The sequence below is a fragment of the Penaeus japonicus genome, unplaced genomic scaffold (assembly GCF_977035675.1).
Source record: "Penaeus japonicus unplaced genomic scaffold, GWHDUDI00000001_assembly GWHDUDI00000026, whole genome shotgun sequence".
Taxonomy (NCBI): domain Eukaryota; kingdom Metazoa; phylum Arthropoda; class Malacostraca; order Decapoda; family Penaeidae; genus Penaeus; species Penaeus japonicus.
Genome location: NW_028234428.1, coordinates 9,546,244 through 9,558,743, shown reverse-complemented (window position 1 = coordinate 9,558,743; position 12,500 = coordinate 9,546,244). Strand labels below are relative to the sequence as shown.

The window sequence follows — 12,500 nt, the reverse complement described above, 5'->3', positions numbered from 1 at the left end:
TTTTGAGTAAGTGTGGAGAGGAGGAAGAGGGGGCTAGAGGGGTTTATGGCCCCCTTCTCCTCCTCCAACAGAGCTTGGGATATCGATGGCGAGATAAGAGGTTATGTGAGATTTATTAGGCTCTGCTTTTTCATGGCTGGAAGTTTTCTACCTTTTCTTTTTATCTATCTGTCTCCCCCCCCCCCTCTCTCTCTCTCTCTCGGCAGCAGAAGATGAGGAGTGAAAAGGGGAGTGTCGGGAGGGACCTTGAGATGAGGGAAAGAGATGAGCAAGAAGGAGTAGGGAGGACGACGGGACCCAAGAGGGAAACGGAGAGAGGCTATGGGGACATCCTGACGTGAGGGTGATGCAATTTATTTTAAGTGATCGAAGTCATATGCGTATTGAAAGTTGCGAATCACGTAATCCGCGTTGGACGTGCCGCCGCTGGAAGGTGAAGGCGGCAGCAGGGCCAGGTACGTAATCCCTTCAGAAGCGACGGAGTGCCGACCCCGCGAGGACTTGCCCTTTTGCGATCCTCAAGAGCCTTCCAGAACGTTGCGCGAAACGCCATGCAGAACGGCTACGCGGCCAGACAGCCCCGCCGCAGAGGTTGCCGCCCGAGGAACGCGGCCTATCGGCGCTACCGGATGCAAGGTGTCGACTGCTCCTTGCTGTGCGGCGCCGCCGAGGGCCTGCGGATGCTCCACCCGCACGGCCTGAGCGACATGCAGGAGGCTTCGCGGAGGCACCTTCTGGCGGCCACGCGGTCCGTGCTCACCCAGTACCCCTTCCTGTGGGACTCGTGCCTGCCGGGACTCTCCTTCGCGAGCGAGTTCTCCCCCATGGCAGGCCACTCGAGCGTGAGGGACGCCTCGCTGCTGCTGGGGCCGACCTTGGTGTCCATCTCCCTCGTCTTGACTGAGAGGGTTAGAGGTAAGAAGGCTCTCGAGCCAGAATTGGGATGGAGGACAACTGAGGCAAATAAAAGGAAGTATTGAGGAAAAGTCCATCTTGCGAGAGGGACATCTGCGTGTATCTCCCAAGTGGCAACCCTGGAAGAACAGTGTCTTATTGATTTTGTTTATGGGTCTATTGCCTTCCGCGCCCTTACTTGGGATGCATGTCGTCAACCGGGGGCGCGGTCGGGGAGGGATAGGTGAAGATGTGGCAAAGGCAAGGAGAGTAAGAGAGAGGGGAAGGGAAGGAGAGAGGGATAGGGAGGTCAAGAGGAAAAATTAGGGTAGCTGGCAGATGAATGGAACGTATAAGTCAATCTTGCGAGAGATACGCGCAGATGTCCGCGTATCTCTCAAGTGGAAGAGAAAAATGGCAATCTCAATGATCTTTCTGTAGTAAGGTCGGTCGTGACGTCGTTGTAGTGTCACATATGTGTGTCAGAGGTCACGCGTGTGTCGTCTGCGCACGCGTTCCGTTACCCGCTCCCGCTGTAATGTATTCTTCTTTGGTTAGGAGAGTGTAGATGGAGTTCCATTCTCAATATATGTCCCTTTTCCCCGTTATTCGGTCGACGCGACTGCATTCTGTTCACCTAGAAACACATGTTTCCGGTGCCTATTACACCCACGGCGCGAGAAATGATATTCCATGACATGCCCCATACCCTGCCTTAGATTAAGATACCGAGTCGCTAATTTCACTTGCCTTCGTGCCCTCCCCATCTCCCCTTGTCTTCTTCCAGAAGTCCGTATCTAATTGACGGCTATTTTCCTTGCGGGCGCGGCTGTTGATTATTCCGTAGTTCCCCCTCCCCTCGTTTTCGACGCAGGTCACAGAAAACGAGATGCCGCTGGTGCTTCTTGTAACGGAAAGGTCATCTCTGAGCCACCAGGTCAAGTCACGGGGTCGGCTGATGAGAGCAACGGGGAAGGAGTGGGATGGGGTTGGGGGCAGAAGAGAGGAAATATAGTGCTAAGAGACAATTTACCGCGACACGGCGATTCTAGGTTATTCTCCAAGCGGTAACTCAGTTGTAACTGTGGGAGGAACGCTTTGTGTCAACAGTGGTCCGGGTCATGACCTCCCTGACAGACGCGGTGGTTTCGTGTTCGTTTATAGGACTTTTACGAGGCTGCGGTGGCGTTAGGGGGAAGGATTGTCTTCAATTGATGTATTTTTCCTTGGTCCTTTTTTTAAAATGAGCACTCGGATCGGCACTCTGTTTTGCATTCGAACGAACGAGATCCTGGGAAAGATAAGATGGAGGTAAATATGGAAAATAAGATTTGAATTCCTTGAGTTTTTTTTTTCAACGAAGATGCCGAGAGAGAGAGAGAGAGAGAGAGAGAGAGAGAGAGAGAGAGAGAGAGAGAGAGAGAGAGAGAGAGAGAGAGAGAGAGAGAGAGAGAGAGAGAGAGAGAAAAAAGAGGACAAAAATTAATGAACACGCAATATATACAAGAAAGGCAAAGGCAGAAGGCGAAGGAGGCTAGACACTAGTTGTGTAGGCTTCTACAGTGACCAGATGGCGTGGGCAGGTAATTAGGTAGGCCGTGTTACCCCCCTCCCCCTCCTTCCCCTCCCCATCCACGCTCCTTCTCTAGGTGTGCGGCTGGAGGTTGACACGAGGTGATGTCGCTGCAAATGCTGGAAAAGAGAGAAAACGAGAGAGAGAAAGAGAAAGACAGAGAGAGAGGTACATGGAGAGAGAGAGAGAGAGAGAGAGAGAGAGAGAGAGAGAGAGAGAGAGAGAGAGAGAGAGAGAGAGAGAGAGAGAGAGGAAAGGAAAGAAAGAGAGAGACAGAGAGGAAGGTACATGGAGAGAGAGAGAGAGAGAGAGAGAGAGAGAGAGAGAGAGAGAGAGAGAGAGAGAGAGAGAGAGAGAGAGAGAGAGAGAGAGAGAGAGAGAGAGAGAGAGAGAGAGAGAGAGAGAGAGAGAGAGAGACAGAACTAGAAATGAGAAACGGAAAAGGCATGTACTATGCGTGCGTTTTGGGTACACACGGTATGTACTAACCTCGCACGCACCTGGTCGCTCTGGGTGTGGTGATATGCCCACGGGGAATGGGGTGATGGGGGGGGGCATGGGGAGTGTCATTTACATACACGTCATGTATGTGGTCTTTTCTGTGATGGATGGTTACTTGGAGTGTGCGTGTGTAGTTTTTTTGTGGAGGAAGATATTTTTTTTGTTATTCTCGTTTTTTTATATATACAGAATCAATCCTTTTCCCCTTCCCTCTCCACCTCTCTCCTGCCCTCTTCCCTCCTCGCTCCCCCTCCATCCTTCCCCTTTTACCTCTTCCCCCCACCTTTCCCCTTACCCATTTACCCTTCCTCCCTTCCCTTTTTCCCTTTTATCCCATTTAACTGTACCCCCTTCCCTCTTTCCCCATTCCTTCCTCTCCCTCTCCCTCCTTCTCCCTCTCCCTCCCTTCCTCCGCCAGTGCCAGGTTGCGTAGTATGGAGAGAGGGAACGAAGGGTGGGGGTGGGGGGAGTGCCGGTAAGGGTTTAGGATGGGAGTTGATGGGGGACTAAGGCCAGACTCCCTCGCAGAATTCTTTAAGAGGCAGGACTATTTCGAGAAAACACACCCGGCTTAGTGTAATGGTTCGCCGGGATTTAGTCTTTATCGCGGGATTTGGGGGTGAGAAAACGGGGTTGTGTGCGCGCACGCCCGCCCGCACGCCCGCCCGAACGTATGCGTATACTTTTATCTCAGACATACATAGTGTACAACTACGTAGATGTATAACCAGTGACACGGATATACACACACACACATGCTTATGCCTACATACGTGCATAATACCTAAATGCATACATATACATCTTTACATACACCCATATACATCGACGCACCCACGATCACGCACCCAGAGAGAACCAGAACCGGAACCAGAACCAGAACCAGAACCAGAGACAAAGAACAGGAATAGAAGAGCGTTTTTTTACGGTCGCTTTGATAAAGAAAAAATAACAACAACAGCATCAAGAACATTACACAGTTTATAACAGTTAATAGGATTGTTCGAATTTGGTGTCACTCGATGTTGGAAAAAAGTCTTGTCCGTAAAAAAGGTGTCAGAGGAGAAAAGTGTTGTCCGTAAAAAAAGTGTTTTGTTCGTATAAAAAAGTTTTGTCCGCAGGGGAAAGTGCCTTAAGCATTTGGAATTCGAATGTGTAATTCTATGCTCATTTTTAATGTGCAAAATCATCACTTTTTCGATTCGTATATGATTTGATATTGGGAGGAAAGGTGATTGAATTGGTGATTGATGATAATGCTAATGGTAATGACCTCGGCCGGAATTATGTTAAAAGCGGGGTTGCGGGTATGTTGCGAGAGAGAGAGAGGGAGAGGGAGAGGGAGAGGGAGAGGGAGAGGGAGAGGGAGAGGGAGAGGGAGAGGGAGAGAGAGAGAGAGAGGGAGAGAGAGAGAGAGAGAGAGAGAGAGAGAGAGAGAGAGAGAGGGAGAGGGAGAGGGAGGGGGAGAGGGGGAGGGAGAGGGAGAGGGAGGGAGAGGGAGGGGGAGAGAGAGAGAGAGAGAGAGAGAGAGAGAGAGAGAGAGAGAGAGAGAGAGAGAGAGAGAGAGAGAGAGAGAGAGAGAGAGAGAGAGAGAGTGTGAGTGAGTGAGTTAAAAAGAAAGAAAGAAAGAAAGAGATATATGTGTGTGATTGCTTGCTTGCATGCGTCTGTTGGTGCTAATAAGAGGCGAATATAGAGTTCATAATTATGGCAGAAGCTCCATCTAAATGCGTCCTGAAAGCTCTATAACAAGCCCATTAAGTGGCAGTACAGGTGGCACCGGAAAAGCGCTATTAGGGCAATTAAAGGGCCGGGCGTAACGGCACCGTGATATTAGCCACACCCTGTCGCCGAGGAACGACCGTTGGGGCTGATGAGGAGGGGGGAGGGGGAGGGGTGGCTTTTTAAAATTCATTTTCGCTTTTTCTCTCTCTTGCAGTCGGACTTGATCTCTCCTTCTCCCTCTTCCTCTTCTTCCCTTCCTCCTCTCTCTCCTCTCTCTCCCCTTCATCTTCTCTCTCTCTCTCTCTCTCTCTCTCTCTCTCTCTCTCTCTCTCTCTCTCTCTCTCTCTCTCTCTCTCTCTCTCTCTCTCTCTCTCTCTCTCTCTCTCTCTCTTCCTCCCTCTCTCTTCCTCCCTCTCTCTCTCTCTCTCTCTCTCTCTCTCTCTCTCTCTCTCTCTCTCTCTCTCTCTCTCTCTCTCTCTCTCTCTCTCTCTCTCTCTCTTCCTCCCTCCGCCTCCTCCTTCCTTCTCTCCCTCCCTCCTCCTCCCTTCTCTCCCTCCCTCCCCCCCTTCTCTCCCTCCCTCCTCCTCCCTTCTCTCCCTCCCTCCTCCTCCCTTCTCTCCCTCCCTCCTCCTTCCTTCTCTCCCTCCCTCCTCCTTCCTTCTCTCCCTCCCTCCTCCTCCCACCTAGTCTATCTCTCTCCCTTTCCTCCTTTCCCTCTCTGATCCCTCTTCAAGGATATCAGAGTGGCACGGAATGACCCTTATGTTGGCGTGGCCGTTGCCATGGCAACCTCACATTTGTGTCCTGCAAAGAGATGGCGACAAAAATTGTTTTCTTTCCTTAAACGATATTACTCGAGGACTTTTTTTTTTCTCTCGCCGTTTCGAGTCTGGTATATACATTTGTTACGAAAATGTGATTTAAGTGATATTATATGATCTTTGTATTTTCGTTGGTGAGTTTGATGTTATGGTGAATGCGTGACGAAGAAGTGTGGTGACGCCAGCCGCAGTGTCGTGTTGCAGGCCTGTGTTGCAGCCGCGTTGAGGGCGATGACGCAATATATTCCTTGTAAAATGATTCACTGCTGTTGCTATAATTATATTCGTTGTCGCCATTATAACCATCATCACCATCATCATTATCCACGCCAGAGCTATCGCCATCAGTTTTCATAATTATTAATATTTATATATCTATATCTATATATATATAAATATATATATATATATGTATATATATATATATATATATATATATATATATATATATATATATATATATATGCAGTTAATTATCGCTGTCGGTTTCCCTATCCAACTAATGGTCTGCCGGGATAACTCCCCCGTTTCACCTCGGCCTTTGCATGTCCCGAAAAGAAAGCCGCAACGCAATGGACCAGAAGGTGACTTGCAGGTCCGGGGCGGCGTGAAAGGGTGTGTAACGCCAGGATAAGCAAGTGTCGCGCTGGGTGGGACGCGGGAGGCCTGGCGTGACGTCCCTGGGCAGGTGTCACGTGGAAGGGGCTGGAAGGAGGGTAAGGGGAGAGAGTGTCAATTACCCCTTTGCTCTCGCTCTCGCTCTCGCTCTTGCCCTCGTCTCGTTGCAGTGAAGGGGGATGACGCGCTGAAGGCTTTTATGAATGTTGCCTTTCGTCACCTTCTTGGAGCGATGCTAAGTCACCTCTGAGACTTCCATTGCTTTACCCAACGCCTTATACTGAGAGCTACTGGAATAGGCTCGTAAAAAGGAAGCTAAGTGGCTTTATTGTTTTCATTGTATTGGTTGTTGGCAAATGTACACACAAGATCAGTAATATTACTATGGAAACAGACAAAAAATATATCGCATACGACGCGTGTATTTATGCGTGTATATATATTTATATGTAACATGTGTTTATTAACTCACTTGAGTATGAGAGGGTATGTATTTAAATATTCATGCGATTCGTATCTGCGATGAGTTGGTCAGCTCTATATCCAGCCAGATGTGTCATCCTCGTTTTTAAGAATCATCTGTTAAATCTCGTGCTTCAGCTGGGGTAACATATGACCCTCCCTCCCTGCTATCCTTCCTTCCCTCCCTGCTATCCTTCCTTCCCTCCCTGCTATCCTTCCTTCCCTCCCTGCCTCCCCTCCTTTCCTCCCTGCCTCCCCTCCTTTCCTCCCTGCCTCCCCTCCTTTCCTCTCTGCCTCCCCTCCTTTCCTCCCTGCCTCCCCTCCTTCCCTCCCTGCTTCCCTTCCTCAGCATCCTCCCCTCCCTCCTTCCCGCATCCCATCCCTCCATGCCCTCCCTCCTCCATGCCTCTTCACCTTCCCCTCCCTCCCCTCCCTCCCTCCCTCCCTGCAGTCCTTCATCAGATCTTGAACGGCCGCCGCGTATAAATACAACGGTGACTATGAGACGTACGCTGCGCGGCGTTTTTAAAGTTACACGAGATAGGGATACTCATAAAGGCTGGGATTCTGAGGCAGCTTCTCGATTTAGACCCGTAAGTCACCAGCGAGTCGGGTGGGGGCGGTTGAGGTCGGGTCTTGTTTTCGTTTTTTTTTGGGGGGGGTCGTACCAATTATCGTCAGCTGTTGTCGTCTTCCTTTTTTCATATTCGATCGCGTGATGATCGGTTTAATCGTGATCGTAATTCGCAATCGCCATCGTCCTTTTTTTTTTTTTTTTTTAAATATCGCCTATATCATTATTGGTAGCATCGCGATTGAATAGGGGGCCAAGGGTTGAGGGGGGGAAGGGGGGATAAAAGGGGAGGGGGACAATGAAGAGAGGCGGACTCAGAACACTGTAAAGGGTGGGGCTGGGGGTGGAGCCAGGTGTCTTGAGGTGTGCTTGTGCCCGTCTGCTTGTGTGTGTGAGTGTGTGTGTGTGTGTGTGTGAACCCCTTTGAACGAGAATGGGTTGAGGACCTCGCAGGTAAGGATGGAGGGCGGCTTCCATACACGACTAACGACGGGGGATCCTTTGGGATACGGTGGTGCTGAAGAGAGGGAGGAGGAGGAGGAGGAGGAGGGGGATCGGGATGCCCGTGAGGATCTCTTGAGGATCGCTCGAGTGCCTGTCGAACTTCATCTTGACGTATGGCTCGGCCCCTACACTCTCGATTGGTCAAGGACTCTGATTTTGTGTGTGTGTGTGTGTTTGTTTTTGTGTTTGTGTTTGTGTTTGTTTGCACGCTTGAGGACGGTGAAGGGGAGCGGTCGTGTAGAGGGGATGGGACTGTAGTGGGATAATGAAAACGATTCCGGAAAGAGAGAGAGAGAGAGAGAGAGAGAGAGAGAGAGAGAGAGAGAGAGAGAGAGAGAGAGAGAGAGAGAGAGAGAGAGAGAGAGAGAGAGAGAGAGAGAGAGAGAAAGGGGGGGGGGAGACGAAAATTAACCCGAAGGCTCATTAAGGAAAGGAATTTTCGGAAACGGTGAATGAGAAAAGGAATACACGTTGTAGAGAGGGTATTTATTGAATAGTAGTAGGCTTAATAGGAATATCTACATCCATGATAATTAGACTAATAATTCTAATACCAATGATAGCAATGGTAATATTAGTAATAATGCGAATGATATTGCAGTCGGCAACAATAAATGCTAGTCATATGGTTAGGGTAGCAACGCAGGCACTCATACCGGTAATGACGAGTGAGAACAAGCACAAGAAAAATGAGGACAAGAGGAAAAAGGGAGAAAGAGGAGAAAGGCGTGGTATGCGACCAACGCCGGCGGGGCACAGGGCGCGTCGTGTTGTGTGCCCCGCGTAGTGTGGGCTGACCGCTGCATTTTTCTGACCGCTTGTCACATTGTGCTCCTCGCTTTGGGCTGGCTGACCGCCCTCGCTCGCTGCTGGGGAGAGGGATGGGTGGAGGGGAGGGGAGGGATGGTAGTAGAGGGGAGGAAAAGCTGGAAGAGCGAGGAGGAAAGAAAGCACAAGAAGCAAGGAAGAAAGCTGGAGGAGGAGGAAGGAAGGATGGAAGAGGAAAGCACAAGGAGCAAGGAAGAAAGCTGGAGGAGGAAGAAGGAAGGATGGAAGAGGAAAGATGGGAGGAAGGAGGAAAGTTGAAGGAGGGGAGAGAAAAGCATAAGAAGCAAGAGACGAAACGAAAGCTGGAGGACAAAGGAGTGAAACTAAAGGATAATGGTAACGAAGGATTTGTGGGTTGATGTGCATGTGATGGGGCGAGACTGGAGTGCACAATTCTTGGGGAGAAGGAAAGAGGGGGAAGTGGGGGGGAAGGGGGAGAGACAGAAGGGGAAGGGGAAAGGAAAATGAGAGAAAAACATAGAGGGAATGGAAAGGGAGAGAGAGAGAGAGAGAGAGAGAGAGAGAGAGAGAGAGAGAGAGAGAGAGAGAGAGAGAGAGAGAGAGAGAGAGAGAGAGAGAGAGAGAAATAAGGGAAGATGGAATAGGAGAAATAAGAAAGGGAAATAAAAGAGGGGAGATGAAATGGGAGAGAGAAAACAAGAGAAAGAGAAGAGACAGGGAGTTGATGATGGTTAATTGTGGGAATGAGCAGTACTAGGGTGCTAGTTAGTTAGAGTGCGGGCAGGCTCACTTCATTAGCGGCGGACGGACCTAAACTAACGTCACTTATTTCCGATGGGTTTGATAGGCCTGAGACGCTCGGGCGGGGGTGTGTGTGGGGTAGGGTGTAGGGGGCGGGGGTAGGGGGTAGGTGGTAGAGGGGAGGCGGAAACACGAAGGGATAAGTTCTGAGGAATGCCTTGGAATGTTGCTTGAGACCACAGAGAGACTTGTTTTGGTGGACGTGGGTGCATTTTTTTCCTCTTTCTCTTTTGATCTCTCTTGTTCTTACGAGCTCTTTCTCTCTCTCTCTCTCTCTCTCTCTCTCTCTCTCTCTCTCTCTCTCTCTCTCTCTCTCTCTCTCTCTCTCTCTCTCTCTCTCTCTCTCTCCAATTCTCTCTCTTTCTATCCCGCCCCTCTCATCTACCTTACCCTATCCTCCTCATTTTCCTCCCCCTCCCCTCTCCTCCCCCTCCTCCCCCTCCTCCCCCTCAGCAAAGTGGCAGTGACGTGCGATGGGACCGGCGTCGCTTCCCCTTCCCTTCTCGAGCGTCGGATGATTAATTCGCTTGTTAACGTTTGTCCGATTCGCGGGGCCACGCGACCTTTGACCCGAGCGATAGTCACGCCCCTGACCTTTCTCGCCATTACATTCCGGAACAGGTCGTTGCTTTCGTGGCTCCCACACCTGCGTTCCCACACCCGCGACCGCCCCCGTCCCCGCCTCCTCCCCCACCCCTCTCCCCGGTTCCTACACCAGCGAGCACCTCTGCCGCCCACATCTCCACCCACACCGCCCACACGCCCCACAGGTCGACCTCCTCTGGCAAAATACCAACGCCATAATGACCTTTGTTGAGTCTCGGCATCTCGCTCATTGTCTTCCCTTTGCGTGTGCTTCTCTTGTTTTCTCTCTCCCTCTCTTGTTTTCTTTCTCTTTGTCTCTTGTTTTTTTTCTCAGTCGCTCTTGTTTTTCTTTGTATGTCTCTTGTTCTCTCTTTGTATGTCTCTTGTTCCCTCCATTCCTCCCCTCCCACCCCCACTTACATCTCGTTATATTTTTCTTCTATCATTCCGCCTTCCCATTTTCGTAACGCCAAAGCGTCCTCGGCGGATTCCCACGTGAGGCTCGAAAGTGTAGGCAGTCCTTCTGGCGACTGACGGCCTAGGACAGCGCGGCCCCCGGGCGTTGCTTAACTACTTGGATATTGTAATGAGCGTTACTTTCACCTTCATTCTGTCACCCTTTCTCTCGCTCGCTCCCTTCCTCTCACCCCTTTCACACGCACACGCGCGCACACACACGCCCACACACACATGCACACGCACACACTGGCACGCACACACACGCATGCATGCAAGCACACTCATACATGCACGCAAGCACACACACATGCACGCAAGCACACACATGCACGCAAGCACACACACATGCACGCAAGCACACACACACACACATGCACGCAAGCACACACACATGCACGCAAGCACACACACATGCACGCAAGCACACACACACACACACACACACACACACACACACACACACACACACACACACACACACACACACACACACACACACACACACACACACACACACATGCATCTGCTGGTGCCGTGATGAATGCCATAGATAATAGTGGCGCGAAAACTTTCATTGTTTATAAGCTGATTAAGACCACGTTTTATACGTAGCTTAAGTCATTCACTCACATTCCACTCGCTTACTGAATAACTGTGACTAATTAACGTATAATTATATATATATATATATATATATATAATATATATATATATATATATATATATATATATATATATGTATATATATTTTTTCTTTCTTTCTTTCTTTCTTTCTTTCTTTCTTTCTTTACTCGCCATACCCTGCAGTCAGAAGTCTCGGTTGTACTGGCCAGCGTCATAGTCCTATCACAGAAAACGCTACCAGGAGTACGCCACTCACAAACCACGCCCCCCGGTTACCGTCCAAACCGATCGCGGTAGCTCCTCGGCGACCCGACAGAACGGTGTTATCATTCAATTACCTTCCCCCCATCCCCATCCCCCTCAACACACACACACACAAACACACACAACCCATCCTCCACCACTTGCCCCACCCTACTGCCCCACCTCTCGTGGGCGGGGATCACGCGCCCTCGACTGGCGCCATTTACATACAGCAGTTATTGGTCTTTTGTTTCGGAGAGAATGTGGGGCCAGCGCTCACGAATTTTCGTACTTACACGGGAACACAAGTGCACATGGACGAGCGCGCAAACTCACCCACACGTGCGCTCGTACCTACACGTGGTGAATACGTGACAGGGAATTAATTGTTCGTGAGTTTCACTAATGTGTTGGTTCCTGGACTCAGTCTGAAGGAAACGTGCTTCATCTCCCTTACTTGCTACTTTATCTTGCAATTCATCCCCGAACCTAGGAAGAGAGACAAAGACAGAGAGAGGGAGGGAGGGAGGGAGAGAGGGAGAGAGGGAGAGAGGGAAAGAGGGAAAGAGGGAAAGAGACAGAGAGAGGGAAAGAGACAGAGAGAAGGAAAGAGAAAAAGGGAGAGAAAGAGACAGAGGGAGAGAGAAAGAGACAGGGAGAGAGAAAGAGACAGGTGGAGAGAGAGAGAGAGAGATAGATGGAGAGAGAGAGAGAGACAGATGGGGATAGAGAGAGAGAGAAACATACGGAGAGAGAGACAGAGGGAGAAAGAGAGAGAAAGAGAGAGAGACAGAGGGAGAGAAAATGAGTGAGTGAGTAAATGAGAGAGAGAGGGAGAAAGGGAGGGAGAGAGAGAGAGAGACAAAGAGACAGAGGGAGAGAGAGAGACAGACGGACAGAGGGAGAGAGAGAGAGAGAGAGAGAGAGAGAGAGAGAGAGAGAGAGAGAGAGAGAGAGAGAGAGAGAGAGAGAGAGAGAGAGAGAGAGAGAGAGAGATGGAACATTCATACACGTGCTGCGCCGTGTGTCTGATTGAGTTAGAGAGATTTAGTACACTTACTTAACATGTCTATCAAAAGTTTATCCATTATTCAAAGGTAAAGTTTGGCAATTAAGTGTGTGTTGTGGGTGCGGGGAGAGGCATGAGTTATGGAAATGTACTGGGTGGGCGTGTGTTTCGTGGGTTATTACTTCATTTATATACTGTGCCTCTGCGGGACACAAGCACACCTGCTGGCCCTACTCCCCTCTCCCTCCTCCTACCCACAATCCCCTTCCCCCCCTCCTCTTCCTCCTCTTCCCCCTCCTCCTCCTCCTTCTCCTCCTC

At 50.1% G+C, this 12,500-nt stretch overlaps 1 protein-coding gene across 1 annotated transcript in view; it reads left to right on the top strand.

Annotated features, from left to right (window-relative positions):
* Nucleotides 1–536: 536 nt before the first annotated feature.
* The window catches only part of LOC122250087 (cytohesin steppke), a 138,998-nt gene continuing 127,034 nt past the window's right edge, over nt 537–12,500 (top strand). Inside the window, exon 1 of the mRNA XM_043011401.2 lies at nt 537–915. Coding sequence (XP_042867335.2) covers nt 552–915 — 364 coding nt within the window. The 5' untranslated portion in view covers nt 537–551. The remainder of the gene's footprint in view (nt 916–12,500) is intronic.